This window comes from Heptranchias perlo, chromosome 2 (genome assembly GCF_035084215.1).
Source record: "Heptranchias perlo isolate sHepPer1 chromosome 2, sHepPer1.hap1, whole genome shotgun sequence".
In the NCBI taxonomy this organism is placed as follows: Eukaryota; Metazoa; Chordata; class Chondrichthyes; order Hexanchiformes; family Hexanchidae; genus Heptranchias; species Heptranchias perlo.
In genome coordinates, this window is record NC_090326.1 from 19,475,262 (window position 1) to 19,500,298 (window position 25,037).

The window sequence follows — 25,037 nt, forward strand, 5'->3', positions numbered from 1 at the left end:
GAGAGAGTCAGGTTCCCACAGAGAGTGAGTCAGGTTCCCACAGAGAGTGAGTCAGGTTCCCGCAGAGAGCGAGTCAGGTTCCCACAGAGAGAGAGTCAGGTTCCCACAGACAACGAGTCAGGTTCCCACAGAGAGTGAGTCAGGTTCCCACAGAGAGTGAGTCAGGTTCCCACAGAGAGACAGTCAGGTTCCCACAGACAACGAGTCAGGTTCCCACAGAGAGAGAGTCAGGTTCCCACAGAGAGCGAGTCAGGTTCCCACAGAGAGTGAGTCAGGTTCACACAGAGAGCGAGTCAGGTTCCCGCAGAGAGCGAGTCAGGTTCCCACAGAGAGAGAGTCAGGTTCCCACAGACAACGAGTCAGGTTCCCGCAGAGAGCGAGTCAGGTTCCCGCAGAGAGTGAGTCAGGATCCCACAGAGAGTGAGTCAGGTTCACACAGAGAGTGAGTCAGGTTCCCACAGAGAGCGAGTCAGGTTCCCGCAGAGAGCGAGTCAGGTTCCCGCAGAGAGCGAGTCAGGTTCCCACAGACAATGAGTCAGGTTCCCACAGAGAGCGAGTCAGGTTCCCACAGAGAGCGAGTCAGGTTCCCACAGACAACGAGTCAGGTTCCCACAGAGAGAGAGTCAGGTTCCCACAGAGAGAGAGTCAGGTTCCCACAGACAACGAGTCAGGTTCCCACAGAGAGAGAGTCAGGTTCCCACAGAGAGAGAGTCAGGTTCCCACAGACAACGAGTCAGGTTCCCACAGAGAGCGAGTCAGGTTCCCACAGAGAACGAGTCAGGTTCCCACAGACAATGAGTCAGGTTCCCACAGAGAGAGAGTCAGGTTCCCACAGAGAGAGAGTCAGGTTCCCACAGACAACGAGTCAGGTTCCCACAGAGAGAGAGTCAGGTTCCCACAGAGAGAGAGTCAGGTTCCCACAGACAATGAGTCAGGTTCCCACAGAGAGCGAGTCAGGTTCCCACAGACAATGAGTCAGGTTCACACAGAGGGCGAGTCAGGTTCACACAGACAACGAATCAGGTTCCCACAGAGAGCGAGTCAGGTTCCCACAGAGAGTGAGTCAGGTTCCCACAGAGAGTGAGTCAGGTTCCCACAGAGAGTGAGTCAGGTTCCCACAGAGAGTGAGTCAGGTTCACACAGAGAGAGAGTCAGGTTCCCACAGAGAGCGAGTCAGGTTCCCACAGAGAGCGAGTCAGGTTCCCACAGAGAGCGAGTCAGGTTCCCACAGAGAGCGAGTCAGGTTCCCACAGAGAGAGAGTCAGGTTCACACAGAGAGTGAGTCAGGTTCACACAGAGAGTGAGTCAGGTTCACACAGAGAGTGAGTCAGGTTCACACAGAGAGCGAGTCAGGTTCACACAGAGAGAGAGTCAGGTTCCCACAGACAACGAGTCAGGTTCACACAGAGAGTGAGTCAGGTTCTCACAGAGAGAGAGTCAGGTTCACACAGAGAGTGAGTCAGGTTCACACAGAGAGCGAGTCAGGTTCACACAGACAGAGAGTCAGGTTCCCACAGACAACGAGTCAGGTTCACACAGAGAGTGAGTCAGGTTCACACAGAGAGTGAGTCAGGTTCCCACAGACAACGAGTCAGGTTCACACAGAGAGTGAGTCAGGTTCACACAGAGAGCGAGTCAGGTTCCCACAGACAACGAATCAGGTTCCCACAGAGAGAGAGTCAGGTTCCCACAGAGAGAGAGTCAGGTTCCCACAGAGAGCGAGTCAGGTTCCCACAGAGAGTGAGTCAGGTTCCCACAGAGAGAGAGTCAGGTTCCCGCAGAGAGCGAGTCAGGTTCACACAGAGAGTGAGTCAGGTTCCCACAGAGAGCGAGTCAGGTTCCCACAGAGAGCGAGTCAGGTTCCCGCAGAGAGTGAGTCAGGTTCCCACAGAGAGAGAGTCAGGTTCCCACAGAGAGTGAGTCAGGTTCCCACAGAGAGTGAGTCAGGTTCCCGCAGAGAGTGAGTCAGGTTCTCACAGAGAGTGAGTCAGGTTCCCACAGAGAGTGAGTCAGGTTCCCACAGAGAGTGAGTCAGGTTCACACAGAGAGCGAGTCAGGTTCACACAGAGAGCGAGTCAGGTTCCCACAGAGAGCGAGTCAGGTTCCCACAGACAACGAATCAGGTTCCCACAGAGAGAGAGTCAGGTTCCCACAGAGAGTGAGTCAGGTTCCCACAGAGAGAGAGTCAGGTTCCCACAGACAACGAGTCAGGTTCCCACAGAGAGAGAGTCAGGTTCCCGCAGAGAGCGAGTCAGGTTCCCACAGAGAGTGAGTCAGGTTCCCACAGAGAGCGAGTCAGGTTCCCACAGACAACGAGTCAGGTTCACACAGAGAGTGAGTCAGGTTCACACAGAGAGCGAGTCAGGTTCCCACAGACAACGAATCAGGTTCCCACAGAGAGTGAGTCAGGTTCCCACAGAGAGTGAGTCAGGTTCCCACAGAGAGCGAGTCAGGTTCCCACAGAGAGTGAGTCAGGTTCCCGCAGAGAGTGAGTCAGGTTCCCACAGAGAGAGAGTCAGGTTCCCGCAGAGAGAGAGTCAGGTTCACACAGAGAGTGAGTCAGGTTCTCACAGAGAGCGAGTCAGGTTCACACAGAGAGTGAGTCAGGTTCACACAGAGAGCGAGTCAGGTTCACACAGAGGGCGAGTCAGGTTCCCACAGAGAGTGAGTCAGGTTCCCACAGAGAGCGAGTCAGGTTCACACAGAGGGCGAGTCAGGTTCACACAGAGGGCGAGTCAGGTTCACACAGAGAGCGAGTCAGGTTCCCACAGAGAGTGAGTCAGGTTCCCACAGAGAGTGAGTCAGGTTCTCACAGAGAGCGAGTCAGGTTCCCACAGAGAGCGAGTCAGGTTCCCACAGAGAGTGAGTCAGGTTCCCACAGAGAGCGAGTCAGGTTCCCACAGAGAGTGAGTCAGGTTCCCACAGAGAGAGAGTCAGGTTCCCACAGAGAGAGAGTCAGGTTCCCACAGAGAGAGAGTCAGGTTCACACAGAGAGCGAGTCAGGTTCACACAGAGAGCGAGTCAGGTTCCCACAGAGAGTGAGTCAGGTTCACACAGAGAGTGAGTCAGGTTCACACAGAGAGAGTCAGGTTCACACAGAGAGTGAGTCAGGTTCACACAGAGAGCGAGTCAGGTTCCCACAGAGAGTGAGTCAGGTTCCCACAGAGAACGAGTCAGGTTCCCGCAGACAATGAGTCAGGTTCCCGCAGAGAGTGAGTCAGGTTCCCACAGAGAGCGAGTCAGGTTCCCACAGAGAGAGAGTCAGGTTCCCGCAGAGAGTGAGTCAGGTTCACACAGAGAGTGAGTCAGGTTCACACAGAGAACGAGTCTGGTTCCTGCAGAGAGTGAGTCAGGTTCCCACAGAGAGAGAGTCAGGTTCCCGCAGAGAGAGAGTCAGGTTCCCGCAGAGAGAGAGTCAGGTTCCCGCAGACAATGAGTCAGGTTCCCACAGAGAGTGAGTCAGGTTCCCACAGACAACGAGTCAGGTTCCCGCAGAGAGTGAGTCAGGTTCACACAGAGAGTGAGTCAGGTTCCCACAGAGAGCGAGTCAGGTTCACACAGAGAGTGAGTCAGGTTCCCACAGAGAGAGAGTCAGGTTCACACAGAGAGTGAGTCAGGTTCCCACAGAGAGAGAGTCAGGTTCCCACAGAGAGTGAGTCAGGTTCCCACAGAGAGCGAGTCAGGTTCACACAGAGAGAGAGTCAGGTTCCCACAGACAACGAGTCAGGTTCCCGCAGAGAGTGAGTCAGGTTCCCACAGAGAGCGAGTCAGGTTCACACAGAGAGTGAGTCAGGTTCCCACAGAGAGAGAGTCAGGTTCCCACAGAGAGAGAGTCAGGTTCCCACAGAGAGTGAGTCAGGTTCACACAGAGAGTGAGTCAGGTTCCCACAGAGAGAGAGTCAGGTTCCCACAGAGAGTGAGTCAGGTTCCCACAGAGAGTGAGTCAGGTTCACACAGAGAGTGAGTCAGGTTCCCACAGAGAGAGAGTCAGGTTCCCACAGAGAGTGAGTCAGGTTCCCGCAGAGAGTGAGTCAGGTTCCCACAGAGAGTGAGTCAGGTTCCCGCAGAGAGTGAGTCAGGTTCCCACAGAGAGTGAGTCAGGTTCCCACAGAGAGAGAGTCAGGTTCTCACAGAGAGAGAGTCAGGTTCCCACAGAGAGAGAGTCAGGTTCCCACAGACAACGAGTCAGGTTCCCACAGAGAGAGAGTCAGGTTCCCACAGAGAGAGAGTCAGGTTCTCACAGAGAGAGACTCAGGTTCCCACAGAGAGAGAGTCAGGTTCCCACAGACAACGAGTCAGGTTCCCACAGAGAGAGAGTCAGGTTCACACAGAGAGCGAGTCAGGTTCCCACAGAGAGAGAGTCAGGTTCCCACAGACAACGAGTCAGGTTCCCACAGAGAGCGAGTCAGGTTCCCACAGAGAGTGAGTCAGGTTCACACAGAGAGTGAGTCAGGTTCCCACAGAGAGCGAGTCAGGTTCCCACAGAGAGTGAGTCAGGTTCCCACAGAGAGTGAGTCAGGTTCTCGCAGAGAGAGAGTCAGGTTCCCACAGAGAGCGAGTCAGGTTCACACAGAGAGCGAGTCAGGTTCCCGCAGAGAGCGAGTCAGGTTCCCGCAGAGAGCGAGTCAGGTTCCCGCAGAGAGCGAGTCAGGTTCTCGCAGAGAGAGAGTCAGGTTCCCACAGAGAGCGAGTCAGGTTCACACAGAGAGCGAGTCAGGTTCCCGCAGAGAGCGAGTCAGGTTCCCACAGAGAGCGAGTCAGGTTCTCGCAGAGAGAGAGTCAGGTTCACACAGAGAGCGAGTCAGGTTCCCGCAGAGAGCAAGTCAGGTTCTCGCAGAGAGAGAGTCAGGTTCCCACAGACAACGAGTCAGGTTCCCGCAGAGAGCGAGTCAGGTTCCCACAGAGAGAGAGTCAGGTTCCCACAGACAACGAGTCAGGTTCCCGCAGAGAGCGAGTCAGGTTCCCACAGAGAGTGAGTCAGGTTCCCACAGAGAGTGAGTCAGGTTCCCGCAGAGAGTCAGGTTCCCACAGAGAGCGAGTCAGGTTCCCGCAGAGAGCGAGTCAGGTTCCCGCAGAGAGCGAGTCAGGTTCCCACAGAGAGTGAGTCAGGTTCCCACAGAGAGCGAGTCAGGTTCCCACAGAGAGCGAGTCAGGTTCCAACAGACAACGAGTCAGGTTCCCACAGAGAGAGAGTCAGGTTCCCACAGACAACGAGTCAGGTTCACACAGAGTGCGAGTCAGGTTCCCGCAGAGAGCGAGTCAGGTTCCCGCAGAGAGTCAGGTTCCCGCAGAGAGAGAGTCAGGTTCCCACAGAGAGCGAGTCAGGTTCCCGCAGAGAGCGAGTCAGGTTCCCGCAGAGAGCGAGTCAGGTTCCCACAGACAACGAGTCAGGTTCCCACAGAGAGCGAGTCAGGTTCCCACAGAGAGCGAGTCAGGTTCCCACAGACAACGAGTCAGGTTCCCACAGAGAGAGAGTCAGGTTCCCACAGAGAGCGAGTCAGGTTCCCACAGAGAGTGAGTCAGGTTCCCGCAGAGAGTGAGTCAGGTTCCCACAGAGAGAGAGTCAGGTTCCCGCAGAGAGAGAGTCAGGTTCACACAGAGAGTGAGTCAGGTTCTCACAGAGAGCGAGTCAGGTTCACACAGAGAGTGAGTCAGGTTCACACAGAGAGCGAGTCAGGTTCACACAGAGGGCGAGTCAGGTTCCCACAGAGAGTGAGTCAGGTTCCCACAGAGAGCGAGTCAGGTTCACACAGAGGGCGAGTCAGGTTCACACAGAGGGCGAGTCAGGTTCACACAGAGAGCGAGTCAGGTTCCCACAGAGAGTGAGTCAGGTTCCCACAGAGAGTGAGTCAGGTTCTCACAGAGAGCGAGTCAGGTTCCCACAGAGAGTGAGTCAGGTTCCCACAGAGAGTGAGTCAGGTTCCCACAGAGAGCGAGTCAGGTTCCCACAGAGAGTGAGTCAGGTTCCCACAGAGAGAGAGTCAGGTTCCCACAGAGAGAGAGTCAGGTTCCCACAGAGAGAGAGTCAGGTTCACACAGAGAGCGAGTCAGGTTCACACAGAGAGCGAGTCAGGTTCCCACAGAGAGTGAGTCAGGTTCACACAGAGAGTGAGTCAGGTTCACACAGAGAGAGTCAGGTTCACACAGAGAGTGAGTCAGGTTCCCACAGAGAGCGAGTCAGGTTCCCACAGAGAGTGAGTCAGGTTCCCACAGAGAACGAGTCAGGTTCCCGCAGACAATGAGTCAGGTTCCCGCAGAGAGTGAGTCAGGTTCACACAGAGAGCGAGTCAGGTTCCCACAGAGAGAGAGTCAGGTTCCCGCAGAGAGTGAGTCAGGTTCACACAGAGAGTGAGTCAGGTTCACACAGAGAACGAGTCTGGTTCCCGCAGAGAGTGAGTCAGGTTCCCACAGAGAGAGAGTCAGGTTCCCGCAGAGAGAGAGTCAGGTTCCCGCAGAGAGAGAGTCAGGTTCCCGCAGACAATGAGTCAGGTTCCCACAGAGAGTGAGTCAGGTTCCCACAGACAACGAGTCAGGTTCCCGCAGAGAGTGAGTCAGGTTCACACAGAGAGTGAGTCAGGTTCCCACAGAGAGCGAGTCAGGTTCACACAGAGAGTGAGTCAGGTTCCCACAGAGAGAGAGTCAGGTTCACACAGAGAGTGAGTCAGGTTCCCACAGAGAGAGAGTCAGGTTCCCACAGAGAGTGAGTCAGGTTCCCACAGAGAGCGAGTCAGGTTCACACAGAGAGTGAGTCAGGTTCCCACAGACAACGAGTCAGGTTCCCGCAGAGAGTGAGTCAGGTTCCCACAGAGAGCGAGTCAGGTTCACACAGAGAGTGAGTCAGGTTCCCACAGAGAGAGAGTCAGGTTCCCACAGAGAGAGAGTCAGGTTCCCACAGAGAGTGAGTCAGGTTCACACAGAGAGTGAGTCAGGTTCCCACAGAGAGAGAGTCAGGTTCCCACAGAGAGTGAGTCAGGTTCCCACAGAGAGTGAGTCAGGTTCACACAGAGAGTGAGTCAGGTTCCCACAGAGAGAGAGTCAGGTTCCCACAGAGAGTGAGTCAGGTTCCCGCAGAGAGTGAGTCAGGTTCCCACAGAGAGTGAGTCAGGTTCCCGCAGAGAGTGAGTCAGGTTCCCACAGAGAGTGAGTCAGGTTCCCACAGAGAGAGAGTCAGGTTCTCACAGAGAGAGAGTCAGGTTCCCACAGAGAGAGAGTCAGGTTCCCACAGACAACGAGTCAGGTTCCCACAGAGAGAGAGTCAGGTTCCCACAGACAACGAGTCAGGTTCCCACAGAGAGCGAGTCAGGTTCCCACAGAGAGTGAGTCAGGTTCACACAGAGAGTGAGTCAGGTTCCCACAGAGAGCGAGTCAGGTTCCCACAGAGAGTGAGTCAGGTTCCCACAGAGAGTGAGTCAGGTTCTCGCAGAGAGAGAGTCAGGTTCCCACAGAGAGCGAGTCAGGTTCACACAGAGAGCGAGTCAGGTTCCCGCAGAGAGCGAGTCAGGTTCCCGCAGAGAGCGAGTCAGGTTCCCGCAGAGAGCGAGTCAGGTTCTCGCAGAGAGAGAGTCAGGTTCCCACAGAGAGCGAGTCAGGTTCACACAGAGAGCGAGTCAGGTTCCCGCAGAGAGCGAGTCAGGTTCCCGCAGAGAGCGAGTCAGGTTCTCGCAGAGAGAGAGTCAGGTTCACACAGAGAGCGAGTCAGGTTCCCGCAGAGAGCGAGTCAGGTTCTCGCAGAGAGAGAGTCAGGTTCCCACAGACAACGAGTCAGGTTCCCGCAGAGAGCGAGTCAGGTTCCCACAGAGAGAGAGTCAGGTTCCCACAGACAACGAGTCAGGTTCCCGCAGAGAGCGAGTCAGGTTCCCACAGAGAGTGAGTCAGGTTCCCACAGAGAGTGAGTCAGGTTCCCGCAGAGAGTCAGGTTCCCACAGAGAGCTAGTCAGGTTCCCGCAGAGAGCGAGTCAGGTTCCCGCAGAGAGCGAGTCAGGTTCCCACAGAGAGTGAGTCAGGTTCCCACAGAGAGCGAGTCAGGTTCCCACAGAGAGCGAGTCAGGTTCCAACAGACAACGAGTCAGGTTCCCACAGAGAGAGAGTCAGGTTCCCACAGACAACGAGTCAGGTTCACACAGAGTGCGAGTCAGGTTCCCGCAGAGAGCGAGTCAGGTTCCCGCAGAGAGTCAGGTTCCCGCAGAGAGAGAGTCAGGTTCCCACAGAGAGCGAGACAGGTTCCCGCAGAGAGCGAGTCAGGTTCCCGCAGAGAGCGAGTCAGGTTCCCACAGACAACGAGTCAGGTTCCCACAGAGAGCGAGTCAGGTTCCCACAGAGAGCGAGTCAGGTTCCCACAGACAACGAGTCAGGTTCCCACAGAGAGAGAGTCAGGTTCCCACAGAGAGCGAGTCAGGTTCCCACAGACAACGAGTCAGGTTCCTACAGAGAGAGAGTCAGGTTCCCACAGAGAGAGAGTCAGGTTCCCACAGAGAGCGAGTCAGGTTCCCACAGAGAGAGAGTCAGGTTCCCGCAGAGAGAGAGTCAGGTTCCCGCAGAGAGCGAGTCAGGTTCCCGCAGAGAGAGAGTCAGGTTCCCGCAGAGAGCGAGTCAGGTTCCCACAGAGAGAGAGTCAGGTTCCCACAGACAACGAGTCAGGTTCCCACAGAGAGAGAGTCAGGTTCCCACAGAGAGAGAGTCAGGTTCCCACAGAGAGCGAGTCAGGTTCCCACAGAGAGAGAGTCAGGTTCCCGCAGAGAGAGAGTCAGGTTCCCGCAGAGAGCGAGTCAGGTTCCCGCAGAGAGAGAGTCAGGTTCCCGCAGAGAGCGAGTCAGGTTCCCACAGAGAGAGAGTCAGGTTCCCACAGAGAGAGAGTCAGGTTCCCACAGACAACGAGTCAGGTTCCCACAGAGAGAGAGTCAGGTTCCTACAGAGAGAGAGTCAGGTTCCCACAGAGAGCGAGTCAGGTTCCCACAGAGAGAGAGTCAGGTTCCCACAGAGAGAGAGTCAGGTTCCCACAGAGAGAGAGTCAGGTTCCCACAGACAACGAGTCAGGTTCCCACAGAGAGAGAGTCAGGTTCCCACAGAGAGAGAGTCAGGTTCCCACAGAGAGCGAGTCAGGTTCCCGCAGAGAGTGAGTCAGGTTCCCGCAGAGAGTGAGTCAGGTTCACACAGAGAGTGAGTCAGGTTCACATAGAGAGCGAGTCAGGTTCCCACAGAGAGTGAGTCAGGTTCACACAGAGAGCGAGTCAGGTTCCCGCAGAGAGCGAGTCAGGTTCCCGCAGAGAGCGAGTCAGGTTCCCGCAGAGAGCGAGTCAGGTTCCCGCAGAGAGAGAGTCAGGTTCCCACAGACAACGAGTCAGGTTCCCGCAGAGAGCGAGTCAGGTTCCCACAGAGAGTGAGTCAGGTTCCCACAGAGAGTGAGTCAGGTTCCCACAGAGAGCTAGTCAGGTTCCCGCAGAGAGCGAGTCAGGTTCCCGCAGAGAGCGAGTCAGGTTCCCACAGAGAGTGAGTCAGGTTCCCACAGAGAGCGAGTCAGGTTCCCACAGAGAGCGAGTCAGGTTCCAACAGACAACGAGTCAGGTTCCCACAGAGAGAGAGTCAGGTTCCCACAGACAACGAGTCAGGTTCACACAGAGTGCGAGTCAGGTTCCCGCAGAGAGCGAGTCAGGTTCCCGCAGAGAGTCAGGTTCCCGCAGAGAGAGAGTCAGGTTCCCACAGAGAGCGAGACAGGTTCCCGCAGAGAGCGAGTCAGGTTCCCGCAGAGAGCGAGTCAGGTTCCCACAGACAACGAGTCAGGTTCCCACAGAGAGCGAGTCAGGTTCCCACAGAGAGCGAGTCAGGTTCCCACAGACAACGAGTCAGGTTCCCACAGAGAGAGAGTCAGGTTCCCACAGAGAGCGAGTCAGGTTCCCACAGACAACGAGTCAGGTTCCTACAGAGAGAGAGTCAGGTTCCCACAGAGAGAGAGTCAGGTTCCCACAGAGAGCGAGTCAGGTTCCCACAGAGAGAGAGTCAGGTTCCCGCAGAGAGAGAGTCAGGTTCCCGCAGAGAGCGAGTCAGGTTCCCGCAGAGAGAGAGTCAGGTTCCCGCAGAGAGCGAGTCAGGTTCCCACAGAGAGAGAGTCAGGTTCCCACAGACAACGAGTCAGGTTCCCACAGAGAGAGAGTCAGGTTCCCACAGAGAGAGAGTCAGGTTCCCACAGAGAGCGAGTCAGGTTCCCACAGAGAGAGAGTCAGGTTCCCGCAGAGAGAGAGTCAGGTTCCCGCAGAGAGCGAGTCAGGTTCCCGCAGAGAGAGAGTCAGGTTCCCGCAGAGAGCGAGTCAGGTTCCCACAGAGAGAGAGTCAGGTTCCCACAGAGAGAGAGTCAGGTTCCCACAGACAACGAGTCAGGTTCCCACAGAGAGAGAGTCAGGTTCCTACAGAGAGAGAGTCAGGTTCCCACAGAGAGCGAGTCAGGTTCCCACAGAGAGAGAGTCAGGTTCCCACAGAGAGAGAGTCAGGTTCCCACAGAGAGAGAGTCAGGTTCCCACAGACAACGAGTCAGGTTCCCACAGAGAGAGAGTCAGGTTCCCACAGAGAGAGAGTCAGGTTCCCACAGAGAGCGAGTCAGGTTCCCGCAGAGAGTGAGTCAGGTTCCCGCAGAGAGTGAGTCAGGTTCACACAGAGAGTGAGTCAGGTTCACATAGAGAGCGAGTCAGGTTCCCACAGAGAGTGAGTCAGGTTCACACAGAGAGCGAGTCAGGTTCCCGCAGAGAGCGAGTCAGGTTCCCGCAGAGAGCGAGTCAGGTTCCCGCAGAGAGCGAGTCAGGTTCCCGCAGAGAGAGAGTCAGGTTCCCACAGACAACGAGTCAGGTTCCCGCAGAGAGCGAGTCAGGTTCCCACAGAGAGTGAGTCAGGTTCCCACAGAGAGTGAGTCAGGTTCCCACAGAGAGTGAGTCAGGGTCCCACAGAGAGCGAGTCAGGTTCCCGCAGAGAGCGAGTCAGGTTCCCACAGAGAGTGAGTCAGGTTCCCACAGAGAGCGAGTCAGGTTCCCGCAGAGAGCGAGTCAGGTTCCCACAGACAACGAGTCAGGTTCACACAGAGTGCGAGTCAGGTTCCCGCAGAGAGCGAGTCAGGTTCCCGCAGAGAGTCAGGTTCCCGCAGAGAGAGAGTCAGGTTCCCACAGAGAGCGAGTCAGGTTCCCGCAGAGAGCGAGTCAGGTTCCCGCAGAGAGCGAGTCAGGTTCCCACAGAGAGCGAGTCAGGTTCCCACAGACAACGAGTCAGGTTCCCACAGAGAGAGAGTCAGGTTCACACAGAGAGTGAGTCAGGTTCCCACAGAGAGTGAGTCAGGTTCCCACAGAGAGAGAGTCAGGTTCCCACAGAGAGAGAGTCAGGTTCCCGCAGAGAGAGAGTCAGGTTCCCGCAGAGAGAGAGTCAGGTTCCCACAGAGAGAGAGTCAGGTTCCCACAGACAACGAGTCAGGTTCCCACAGAGAGAGAGTCAGGTTCCCACAGAGAGAGAGTCAGGTTCCCACAGAGAGAGAGTCAGGTTCACACAGAGAGAGAGTCAGGTTCCCACAGAGAGCGAGTCAGGTTCCCACAGAGAGCGAGTCAGGTTCCCACAGAGAGAGAGTCAGGTTCCCGCAGAGAGCGAGTCAGGTTCCCGCAGAGAGAGAGTCAGGTTCCCGCAGAGAGAGAGTCAGGTTCCCGCAGAGAGCGAGTCAGGTTCCCGCAGAGAGCGAGTCAGGTTCCCGCAGAGAGAGAGTCAGGTTCCCGCAGAGAGAGAGTCAGGTTCCCGCAGAGAGAGAGTCAGGTTCCCGCAGAGAGAGAGTCAGGTTCCCGCAGAGAGAGAGTCAGGTTCCCGCAGAGAGAGAGTCAGGTTCCCGCAGAGAGAGAGTCAGGTTCCCGCAGAGAGAGAGTCAGGTTCCCGCAGAGAGCGAGTCAGGTTCCCGCAGAGAGAGAGTCAGGTTCCCGCAGAGAGAGAGTCAGGTTCCCGCAGAGAGAGAGTCAGGTTCCCGCAGAGAGAGAGTCAGGTTCCCGCAGAGAGAGAGTCAGGTTCCCGCAGAGAGAGAGTCAGGTTCACACAGAGAGAGAGTCAGGTTCCCACAGAGAGAGAGTCAGGTTCCCACAGAGAGAGAGTCAGGTTCCCGCAGAGAGAGAGTCAGGTTCCCGCAGAGAGAGAGTCAGGTTCCCACAGAGAGAGAGTCAGGTTCCCGCAGAGAGAGAGTCAGGTTCCCACAGAGAGAGAGTCAGGTTCCCCCAGAGAGAGAGTCAGGTTCCCGCAGAGAGAGAGTCAGGTTCCCGCAGAGAGTGAGTCAGGTTCCCGCAGAGAGAGAGTCAGGTTCCCACAGAGAGAGAGTCAGGTTCCCACAGAGAGCGAGTCAGGTTCCCACAGAGAGAGAGTCAGGTTCCCACAGACAACGAGTCAGGTTCCCGCAGAGAGCGAGTCAGGTTCCCACAGAGAGCGAGTCAGGTTCCCACAGAGAGTGAGTCAGGTTCCCACAGAGAGTGAGTCAGGTTCCCGCAGAGAGCGAGTCAGGTTCCCGCAGAGAGCGAGTCAGGTTCCCACAGAGAGAGAGTCAGGTTCCCACAGAGAGCGAGTCAGGTTCCCACAGAGAGTGAGTCAGGTTCACACAGAGAGTGAGTCAGGTTCCCACAGAGAGAGAGTCAGGTTCACACAGAGAGCGAGTCAGGTTCCCACAGAGAGAGAGTCAGGTTCACACAGAGAGTGAGTCAGGTTCCCGCAGAGAGCGAGTCAGGTTCCCGCAGAGAGCGAGTCAGGTTCCCACAGAGAGAGAGTCAGGTTCCCGCAGAGAGTGAGTCAGGTTCCCACAGAGAGTGAGTCAGGTTCCCGCAGAGAGCGAGTCAGGTTCCCGCAGAGAGCGAGTCAGGTTCCCACAGAGAGCGAGTCAGGTTCCCACAGAGAGCGAGTCAGGTTCCCACAGAGAGCGAGTCAGGTTCCCACAGAGAGAGAGTCAGGTTCACACAGAGAGTGAGTCAGGTTCCCACAGAGAGAGAGTCAGGTTCCCGCAGAGAGCGAGTCAGGTTCCCGCAGAGAGCGAGTCAGGTTCCCACAGAGAGCGAGTCAGGTTCCCACAGAGAGCGAGTCAGGTTCCCACAGAGAGAGAGTCAGGTTCCCACAGAGAGAGAGTCAGGTTCCCACAGAGAGAGAGTCAGGTTCCCGCAGAGAGAGAGTCAGGTTCCCGCAGAGAGAGAGTCAGGTTCCCACAGAGAGAGAGTCAGGTTCCCACAGACAACGAGTCAGGTTCCCACAGAGAGCGAGTCAGGTTCCCACAGAGAGAGAGTCAGGTTCCCACAGAGAGAGAGTCAGGTTCCCACAGAGAGAGAGTCAGGTTCCCGCAGAGAGCGAGTCAGGTTCCCGCAGAGAGTCAGGTTCCCGCAGAGAGAGAGTCAGGTTCCCACAGAGAGCGAGTCAGGTTCCCACAGAGAGCGAGTCAGGTTCCCACAGACAACGAGTCAGGTTCCTACAGAGAGAGAGTCAGGTTCCCACAGAGAGAGAGTCAGGTTCCCACAGAGAGCGAGTCAGGTTCCCACAGAGAGAGAGTCAGGTTCCCGCAGAGAGAGAGTCAGGTTCCCACAGAGAGAGAGTCAGGTTCCCACAGAGAGAGAGTCAGGTTCCCGCAGAGAGAGAGTCAGGTTCCCGCAGAGAGAGAGTCAGGTTCCCACAGAGAGAGAGTCAGGTTCCCACAGACAACGAGTCAGGTTCCCACAGAGAGAGAGTCAGGTTCCCACAGAGAGAGAGTCAGGTTCCCACAGAGAGAGAGTCAGGTTCACACAGAGAGAGAGTCAGGTTCCCACAGAGAGCGAGTCAGGTTCCCACAGAGAGCGAGTCAGGTTCCCAAGACAATGAGTCAGGTTCCCACAGAGAGAGAGTCAGGTTCCCACAGAGAGAGAGTCAGGTTCACACAGACAATGAGTCAGGTTCACACAGAGAGTGAGTCAGGTTCCCGCAGAGAGAGAGTCAGGTTCCCGCAGAGAGCGAGTCAGGTTCCCACAGAGAGCGAGTCAGGTTCCCGCAGAGAGAGAGTCAGGTTCCCGCAGAGAGCGAGTCAGGTTCCCGCAGAGAGAGAGTCAGGTTCCCGCAGAGAGAGAGTCAGGTTCCCGCAGAGAGAGAGTCAGGTTCCCGCAGAGAGCGAGTCAGGTTCCCGCAGAGAGAGAGTCAGGTTCCCGCAGAGAGAGAGTCAGGTTCCCGCAGAGAGAGAGTCAGGTTCCCGCAGAGAGAGAGTCAGGTTCCCGCAGAGAGAGAGTCAGGTTCCCGCAGAGAGAGAGTCAGGTTCCCGCAGAGAGCGAGTCAGGTTCCCGCAGAGAGAGAGTCAGGTTCCCGCAGAGAGAGAGTCAGGTTCCCGCAGAGAGAGAGTCAGGTTCCCGCGGAGAGAGAGTCAGGTTCCCGCAGAGAGAGAGTCAGGTTCCCGCAGAGAGAGAGTCAGGTTCCCGCAGAGAGCGAGTCAGGTTCCCGCAGACAATGAGTCAGGTTCCCACAGAGAGAGAGTCAGGTTCCCGCAGAGAGAGAGTCAGGTTCCCGCAGAGAGAGAGTCAGGTTCCCACAGAGAGAGAGTCAGGTTCCCGCAGAGAGAGAGTCAGGTTCCCGCAGAGAGTGAGTCAGGTTCACACAGAGAGCGAGTCAGGTTCCCACAGAGAGAGAGTCAGGTTCCCGCAGAGAGCGAGTCAGGTTCCCACAGAGAGCGAGTCAGGTTCTCACAGAGAGTGAGTCAGGTTCACACAGAGAGCGAGTCAGGTTCACACAGAGAGCGAGTCAGGTTCCCACAGAGAGAGAGTCAGGTTCCCACAGAGAGAGAGTCAGGTTCCCGCAGAGAGCGAGTCAGGTTCCCGCAGAGAGAGAGTCAGGTTCCCGCAGAGAGTGAGTCAGGTTCACACAGAGAGCGAGTCAGGTTCCCACAGAGAGAGAGTCAGGTTCCCGCAGAGAGCGAGTCAGGTTCCCGCAGAGAGAGAGTCAGGTTCCCACAGAGAGAGAGTCAGGTTCCCGCAGAGAGCGAGTCAGGTTCCCACAGAGAGAGAGTCAGGTTCCCGCAGAGAGAGAGTCAGGTTCCCGCAGAGAGAGAGTCAGGTTCGCAGAGAGAGAGTCAGGTTCCCGCAGAGAGTGAGTCAGGTTCCCGCAGACAATGAGTCAGGTTCCCACAGAGAGCAAGTTCTAGCAAAATTGGCTCCAAGATTTGTGAGAAAGGAAGAAGCCTCAAAATAAAATAAAGATACTATAAAAGGTGAAATACAATTCTGTAGGCATGTTTAATTATGTCATTATGAAATATGCAATTAATTATGAACTTAATGTGTCAGAAACCCTATTTTGCACCGTATACATTTGTCTGCATGGAAAAAAAGCAGAGAAAAAGGCAATTAAAAAATCATTTTGAGCAATTTGATTGGTTCAGTCTCTCCTTTATTGCTCAATTGGTAGATTTTCCGACAGTTACTGAGATCCGACTTGTTATTCCTGAAGAGATTGTGAAATAAATTTTTCAGTGGTTTGATTGGTTTAGTTTCTGTTTATTTCTTGGTGAATTTCCTCTCTGGCTCACAATTTCAGAGTTCTGATTTATTACCGTTTTATAAATATGAAATTTGAGGCCAGAGTTTTATACCAGGGCATGATGTTTTTATCATTATAAACGATGACAAGTGATCAGTACAAAGGATTTCACTGTAGATCCAGATAGTTGTCACAAACAGTAATCACTAAAAGCAGATTCTCCTGCAGATCAGTTATTATCTGTATACTTAATGTTTAATAACTCAAAAATCTACAAGTAATTTCTGATTTATGTGTTTTCTTTGTCAAAGGGAGACCTTGGCAGACCTGGATCTAAAGGTCAAAAAGGTGGGAATGGACCCAGAGGTCAGGAGGTTAGTATTATATCGGAAATTTGGTCAATAGCAGTCATTAATTATTATAAAAAGAGGAAATGCTGGAAATGCACAGTGGGTGGGCCACTATCTGTGAAATGAAAAGGCAAGTGATGGTGCTTTGGGCGTGTACCCTTCATCAGAACTGAAGACTAAAATATCAAAAAGCTTTTTAATAAGGTCAGAACAAAGTAAAATGGGAAAAGGAGAGGGCAGAGCGAGAGAATTAAAAGTTACACCAGTCATAGAAAGGGAGTGAATGAGTTGAATGGCCTGAAAAACAACTTAATAGAAATCTGTTGGGTGATATAAACGTTCATTAGTGAAGTGATGGAGAGACAGAAAAGGACAACAGAATATACAAATCGTGATGGGTGATTCAGACTCACACAAAAAGCTGAGAAAACAGGAAAAGGTGGAGATAGGGAAACAAAAGGCAAGTGGCAGACACAGGTGATCTGAAATTAAAGCAGAAAATGCTGGCAGATCATAATGGGGCAAATTTTACCTCTTTAACACTTGAGTATCAAGCATTGCCTGAGCGGAGTGCATGGGAAAGCCAGGTAGGGAGGATTGCAAGCCTGAAATGAGGGGGCCACTTAGATATCAGTTCATGGATGGGGAATCGGACGGGCTCCATTATGGATGTGTGATGCTCCCTGTCTGATTTCTCTCTCTGCGCTCAGTCCAAGTGATGCTTTACACCCACATCGGTCCAGAAAAAAGCAAAACAAACAGGTCAACAGCTCAGATCTCCTACCAGTGTTGAGTTTTAATGAATGGTCTCCAAACCAAACATCAAACCACCCCACTCCCTTCAGGCACTGCTGTACTTACCCCACCCCCTTCAGTTAAAGAAAGGAGGGTGTAGCTACGGTCTAGTTCCTAAAGTCAGTGTTCAAGTCAGAGGGCTGCAAAAACATTGGATGCTATTCCTGAAGCTTGCGTTGAGAGTCATTGTAACAGTGTAGGAGGCCAAATGATTTCAACTCCCATCTAAGCTTAAATAAAAACAGAAAATACTGGAAAAGCTCAACAAGTGAGGCAGCATCTGTGGAGAAAGAAACAGAGTTAACAAACCATCTAAACTTGCCCTCCCCTCCCTTCATTGACCTTCCTGTCCTCACAGACTACAAATCACACTCCAAGCTGACTCCCTCACCCACACATACGGCCATCCTCTCGATCTCATGATCAAATCGGGCGTCAAGTCTTGAGAGATCTCCATGTCAGATAGATCTCTCTCAGATCCCTGCTTTGTATTGCTGCTTATACACATCCCCGATGACCCCCATCTCCATTTTCACTTTCACTCCTTGGAAAAAACCCTCCAAACTCCCTTACTAGCATTTTACAAACTTCAATCTTCTCGTTCTCTTGCCCTCCACCTGTGAAGATATTGATCTTCTCCACAACTACCTTGCCTCCGTCTTCAATAATCCCCATTAGATCTTGTATGATCTCTAAAGCTTGCTGCTCTCCAGGAAACTAGCCACCAGCATAGCTCAACTCCATGGGCTGTAACCTGAAAACATGTGTAGTGTGTGGCCAGCCTTGGCAGTTCATTGCTACATTTGGCTTGGACACCTGACGATTTCCATCACTCCTTCTTCCTGACTAAATCTTCCTACTGCTTTAAAATTATCTTGGGGAATGCAACCAATTCCAAACCATTAGTTTCCACAACTTTACTCAGTTAACGGATGGTCTGACCTCTCTCCAGCACTATTTCAGCTACTTAAATTGCTCCTCATTACAGTTCCCAGCTGATTGTCACAATTATTGCTCTATCTGCTTCACTGGATGACCAGCTGTGCAGGTAGTTTGTAATGCTGCAAAACCCCACTGAATAAATCTCTCAATAGCACTCAGGGGCAGTGTTTGCCTTGCGGGGGCCCCGGGTTTGGGGCCCCTACATTTTACTGGACAAACTGATCACTGGAATTTCCTGAGGGTCCCTGACTGGCTCGGAGGCCCTTGCAATCGCACGGGTTTCAGTCCTAACTCCGCCCCTGATAGCACCCCAACACCAACGGCAACTTGAGGCTTGTATTTTGAGTTCCTTCGCAGTTACTACCAAGCTAGCTCAGTGGCAAAGCTGATTTCACTTTTTCTTTTCTATTCATGGGAGATTGGGTAAGACCATAAAATCATCAAATACATAGTAGATGGGTGAATAGACAGACAAGACAGGCAACTTAATGATTGTTCACAGACTAATTCAGTAGTCTGGGAGGAGTAATAATGAACCGAGTGGGAAAGACACCACAAATTAATACAAGAATGGGTTAATTTATTTTAAAATTGAAGTTTCATACAGTTTTGGAATTCTTGCAAGGAAACTCACGACAGTTCAGTGTATAGTAATCACGATGCCATAAAGATTGATATTGGTGAACTTAATTCTGGAGATCACCAGGTGACACATTAAGGAAATGAATAGGCAGGCAGAGATCTCTGGGTTAGAGATGAATTCCAAACCCATTGTGACCTGACTTGGCGTTTCTCAAGTTCAGGAGGGAAGAAGAATTGGAAGCTGACATATCACGTGCCCTGGTTGTGGATCTCCTGACAGCTCATAATGAAGCAGAGTTGGCAACAGTTGTGTGTTTCAATAAGTACTTCTGAACTAAAAGGAAATCAAATCGTGGTGTCATGAAGCCGTGACCAGTATTTTTGTGTCATTCATATGACAGGGTTCGAATAAAAATGCAGGTGATGACGGATTTGTTGGCAATCGTGGAGTGAAAGGACACTATGTAAGTATGCCCTTTCACTCTTAGTCCAGCCCATTGTTTCTGAAAAATAGGTTTTACGATTCCGTGCTCCTGCCGTCAATGCACCCCCATAGGATTGTCCATCCATTGGGAGTGCTATCAGCTGACTTCCTAATATGTGTTGCTGAAGTTTGGAAAATCTACCTTATAATAAAAAATATTTCAATGTACAGGATGTGTTACCACAGATGGCCTATTATACCACTGGAAAGTGAAGCCATCCTACATGCAGCATGAACATGTACCCTAAAGATCACACCGTGACAGAGCTTCTCAATATAATGAAGACATGTTAATGGTACTCAAACATGGTCTTTGACATATAAAATTCTAAATAAATTACAAGCCCTCCTTTAACAGCACTTAATTACAATTGTTGACATTTTGTTTGGCTTAGATAAAAGCTCCATGTAACCTTACAGAGTTGTTTCAACTCTAAGCATTGTGAGTAAACACGGTGTGAGAACAGTAATGTATAACAGCGGCAGAGACCATTGCGATCAATCTAGATGGTCCCAGTGCTTAGGATATACCACAAGGATAGAAAATCTGAGGAAGCAGGTACATGGTTTCCCTCACTCCTTCTGGGCAAGGATCTGTGCCAAAAGTAGGTATTCATAAAAATTACCCTCTGGACTCTGCCTCCAGTCTATAGTGCAGACTTGAAGGACCAATCTCTGCCTCCAATCTATAGTGCAGATCCAAAGAACCAATCCCTGCCTCCAGTCTATAGTGCAGCTCCAAAGAACCAATCCCTGCCTCCAATCTATAGTGCAGATCCAAAGAACCAATCCCTGCCTCCAATCTATAGTGCAGACCTGAAGAACCAATCTCTGCCCCCAGTCTATAGTGCAGATCCAAAGAACCAATCTCTGCCTCCAGTCTATAGTGCAGACCTGAAGGACCAATCTCTGCCTCCAGTCTATAGTGCAGATCCAAAGAACCAATCTCTGCCTCCAGTCTATAGTGCAGACTTGAAGGACCAATCCCTGCCTCCAATCTATAGTGCAGATCCAAAGAACCAATCCCTGCCTCCAGTCTATAGTGCAGCTCCAAAGAACCAATCCCTGCCTCCAATCTGTAGTGCAGATCCAAAGAACCAATCCCTGCCTCCAATCTATAGTGCAGACCTGAAGAACCAATCTCTGCCCCCAGTCTATAGTGCAGATCCAAAGAACCAATCTCTGCCTCCAGTCTATAGTGCAGACCTGAAGGACCAATCTCTGCCTCCAATCTATAGTGCAGATCCAAAGAACCAATCTCTGCCTCCAGTCTATAGTGCAGACCTGAAGAACCAATCTCTGCCCCCAGTCTATAGTGCAGATCCAAAGAACCAATCTCTGCCTCCAGTCTATAGTGCAGATCCAAAGAACCAATCTCTGCCTCCAGTCTATAGTGCAGATCCAAAGAACCAATCTCTGCCTCCAGTCTATAGTGCAGACCTGAAGGACCAATCTCTGCCTCCAGTCTATAGTGCAGACCTGAAGGACCAATCTCTGCCTCCAGCCTATAGTGCAGATCCAAAGAACCAATCTTTGCCTCCAGTCTATAGTGCAGACCTGAAGGACCAATCTCTGCCTCCTCTCCCCAGTACAGATCTGGAGGACCAATCTCTGCCTCCTCTGCCCAGTACAGACCTAAAGGACCAAACTCAGTCTTCTGTCTGTAATTCTGGAAATCCTGCTTACCCATAACTAGAACAAGAATCTTTCTCTGCATCAACGAACATTTAAAATGTATTAAAAAAATAATTACTTACCATGTTCTAGACAGACATGCATTCCTTCTGGTTAGAAACAATTCAAACAGGATGCTAATTTATGTTACATCAGAATGACTAGGATGGGATAGTTTTTTGGACATAACGGTGATTGGAATAAAATCCTCAGTGTCGATTTCTGCGCATGTGAAAAAATAGAAAATGGTTTTATTAACCAGTCCCTTGGGATATTTAATAGGGTCAGCCTGGAAATCCTGGGGACAAAGGTGTAAGAGGACCAGAGGGACCTCGTGGGATGATGGTGAGCTTATTCTCTTTTTCTTCAATAACATTTTCTAGCAAAAATTCAAACAGGTAAAAAAATTATCCAGAAGCAAAATAGTCATAAAGTTAAACAACACCCCCCCAACTGGCAAGAAGATGTAATTACAGTTTACATAGGAAGTCCCATTATAAATGTGGACATAAGAAATTCAAATACAATAAAAAAAGGACAGAATGTATAACTTTTAAATGGGCTCAGGTCCAATTATCCCCTGTCCACTAACCCCACTTCACCTGAAGACTATACTGGATCTTGACTTCCTGGGGCTAATTTTGATTTGGTGTGATGGTGTGTAACGGCTGATAGTGAATTGACAGCCCATTTTACATCTCTCAATTGAATTCAATGAAAATAAAAATTGGAAGAGATGTACAACAGGCTGACGATTCGCTATCACCATTTTATACTATTGCACAAAATTAAAATGATCCCCCTCCTGTGTGCAACATCATGGGAGATTGACTAGTTACTGTTAAATTGTACTAAATATATTCTTTGTCACACAGGGCATGGATGGTAGAGGTGGATTTGGTTCTCCGGGAACAAAAGGAAGAAAGGTAACAGACCACATTATTGATAAATATTATTTCTATCACCGTAACGCAGGCTTTTATACTTTGTTTTTAAAATTTAACCTGTGATTTACTGGTATTATTGGGATGTATTGGTGTTATTGGGAATATAGAATCACATTCTCCATTGAAACAATAGTGCTGATAGATGGTGCACAGTACTATAAATGTCTCTCTGTTGCTGATATAAATGGATGGATTGTAATAACAGCAGTTTGTAACAAGTTCTACTCCTTCCATAGATGTTGGAGTGGAGGTTGTGTTATCTGATTTTCTTGATGCCGCAGATACTAATTTTTGAAATGAGACTGTTGAGAAACTGGTTTTGTTTTTGAATAATGCTGAAAATATTAATATTGAAGAAAAGTTAAAAGCTTAACAATTTTTCTGTGGGACTGGTGTCTAACTCAGTTATTTTGTTTTCGACTCGACCCAGAAGGATGTGGAATAACATATAGGGCATCCAATGCCCTACCAGAAAAAGTGGTGGGAACAAAATTCATAATGCATGGGAAGTGGATAAATATTTGGAAAAGAAAAATTTTAAAGGGTCTGGGGAATGGGACAGAGTGGAGAGCTCTTTCGGAGAGATGACCCAGGCATCATGGACTGAGTAGCCTCCTGCTGTTCTGTAAAATTCTACGATTCTACCTCATGCTTGCCTTGCAGAAGCGCCTCTCGTCCACGACTCCTGTGTCATTCTAGCAAAGCAGCAACTCTCCTAAAATCAGTGAAAATGATCAAATGTATCAGCTGTGACAGACCTGATCCAAGATATTGGGCTGTGAGTGGCCACCGTTCGTTAGACTTGCACTTTGCCCATAGACTTACTTTCGATGGGGTTTTGCACGGCAAGTTACTGTAAATTAGAGATCCAAACAGCACGGCGCCCTCTACAGGGCATCTGGGACCTGTGTGAACAGGGCAAGCAACTGTAAATCTTCTTAACCAATCAGATTGAAGAATCGTTAATGAGCAGCGCAGAGTCTGAACCAGGAAGTGTAAGTTCGAATAGTGAATTCAAGGTCAAATCAGGTACAGGAAGAGAAATAAAGAGATGGAAAGAAAGACTGGATTAAGAAAGATAAAAGAGACAGAAAGAAAAAGTAAAAAAATAAGTATTTACATTTAAAAAAAAATCTCCAACAATAATTAAAAGTTAAAAATACTCCGCACTTGTAAAAGTTAATCTTGAGTGCCAGAGGGGCTGTTTGGCAATAATTAAGACTTACCATGCCATTAAAAAGGTACTTAGACTGAAATGGACATGCGCTAACTTTTTGTGGTTGATTCTTAATTGCCCTCTGAAATGGCCCAGCAAGCCACTCAGTTGTAAAATCTCGCTACGAAAAGTCATAATAAGAATAAAACCGGACGGACCACCCGGCATCGGACCACAAGGCACCGGACACGACAACGGCAAAACACCAAGCCCAGTCGACCCTGCAAGGTCCTCCTTACTAACATCTGGGGACTTGTGCCAAAATTGGGAGAGCTGTCCCACAGACTAGTCAAGCAACAGCCTGACATAGCCATACTTACAGAATCATATCTTTCAGCCAACGTCCCAGACTCTTCCATCACCATCCCTGGGTATGTCCTGTCCCACCGGCAGGACAGACCCACCAGAGGTGGCGGTACAGTGATATACAGTCAGGAGGGAGTGGCCCTGGGAGTCCTCAACATTGACTCTGGACCCCATGAGATCTCATGGCATCAGGTCAAACATGGGCAAGGAAACCTCCTGCTGATTACCACCTACCGTCCTCCCTCAGCTGATGAATCAGTCCTCCTCCATGTTGAGCACCACTTGGAGGAAGCACTGAGGGTAGCAAGGGCACAAAATGTACTCTGGGTGGGGGACTTCAATGTCCATCACCAAGAGTGGCTCGGAAGCACCACCACTGACCGAGCTGGCCGAGTCCTGAAGGACATAGCTGCTAGACTGGGCCTGCGGCAGGTGGTGAGCGAACCAACATGAGGGAAAAACTTACTTGACCTCGTCCTCACCAATCTACCTGTCGCAAATGCATCTGTCCATGACAGTATTGGTAGGAGTGACCACCGCACAGTCCTTGTGGAGATGAAGTCCCGTCTTTGCACTGAGGACACCATCCAACGTGTTGTGTGGCACTACCACCGTGCTAAATGGGATAGATTCAGAATGGATCTAGCAGCTCAAAACTGGGCATCCATGAGGCATTGTGGGCCATCAGCAGCAGCAGAATTGTATTCCAGCACAATCTGTAACCTCATGGCCCGGCATATTCCTCACTCTACCATTACCAACAAGCCAGGGGATCAACCCTGGTTCAATGAGGAGTGTAGAAGAGCATGCCAGGAGCAGCACCAGGAGTACCTAAAAATGAGGTGCCAACCTGGTGAAGCTACAACTCAGGACTACATGCATGCTAAACAGTGGAAGCAACATGCAAAAGACAAGGCTGAAGCGTTTGCAACCATCTTCAGCCAGAAGTGCCGAGTGGATGATCCATCTCGGCCTCCTCCCGATATCCCCACCATCACGGAAGCCAGTCTTCGGCCAATTCGAATCACTCCACGTGATATCAAGAAACGGCTGAGTGCACTGGATACAGCAAAGGCTATGGGCCCCGACAACATCCCAGCTGTAGTGCTGAAGACTTGTGCTCCAGAACTAGCTGCGCCTCTAGCCAAGCTGTTCCAGTACAGCTACAACACTGGCATCTACCCGACAATGTGGAAAATTGCCCAGGTATGCCATTTCCACAAAAAGCAGGACAAATATAATCCGGCCAAGTACCGCCCCATCAGTCTACTCTCAATCATCAGCAAAGTGATGGAAGGTGTCGTCGACAGTGCTATCAAGCGGCACTCACTCACCAATAACCTGCTCACCGATGCTCAGTTTGGGTTCCGCCAGGACCACTCGGCTCCAGACCTCATTACAGCCTTGGTCCAAACATGGAGAAAAGAGCTGAATTCCAGAGGTGAGGTGAGAGTGACTGCCCTTGACATCAAGGCAGCATTTGACCGAGTGTGGCACCAAGGAGCCCTAGTAAAATTGAAGTCAATGGGAATCAGGGGGAAAACTCTCCAGTGGCTGGAGTCATACCTAGCACAAAGGAAGATGGTAGTGGTTGTTGGAGGCCAATCATCTCAGCCCCAGGGCATTGCTGCTGGATTTCCTCAGGGCAGTGTCCTTGGCCCAACCATCTTCAGCTGCTTCATCAATGACCTTCCCTCCATCATAAGGTCAGAAATGGGGATGTTCGCTGATGACTGCACAGTGTTCAGTTCCATTCGCAACCCCTCAGATAATGAAGCAGTCCGAGCTTGCATGCAGCAAGACCTGGACAACATCCAGGCTTGGGCTGATAAGTGGCAAGTAACATTCGCGCCAGATAAGTGCCAGGCAATGACCATCTCCAACAAGAGAGAGTCTAACCACCTCCCCTTGACATTCAACGGCATTACCATCGCCGAATCCCCCACCATCAACATCCTGGGGGTCACCATTGACCAGAAACTTAACTGGACCAGCCATATAAATACTGTGGCTACGAGAGCAGGTCAGAGGCTGGGTATTCTGCGGCGAGTGACTCACCTCCTGACTCCCCAAAGCCTTTCCACCATCTACAAGGCACAAGTCAGGAGTGTGATGGAATACTCTCCACTTGCCTGGACGAGTGCAGCTCCAACAACACTCAAGAAGCTCGTCACCATCCAAGATAAAGCAGCCCGCTTGATTGGCACCCCATCCACCACCCTAAACATTCACTCCCTTCACCACCGGCGCACTGTGGCTGCAGTGTGCAC

At 51.5% G+C, this 25,037-nt stretch overlaps 1 protein-coding gene across 1 annotated transcript in view; it reads left to right on the forward strand.

Annotated features, from left to right (window-relative positions):
- The window catches only part of LOC137331864 (collagen alpha-6(VI) chain-like), a 186,619-nt gene that overhangs the window by 129,230 nt on the left and 32,352 nt on the right, over window positions 1-25,037 (forward strand). The window contains 4 exon segments of the mRNA XM_067995748.1: window positions 15,783-15,845; window positions 18,542-18,604; window positions 20,581-20,643; window positions 21,174-21,224. Coding sequence (XP_067851849.1) covers window positions 15,783-15,845; window positions 18,542-18,604; window positions 20,581-20,643; window positions 21,174-21,224 — 240 coding nt within the window.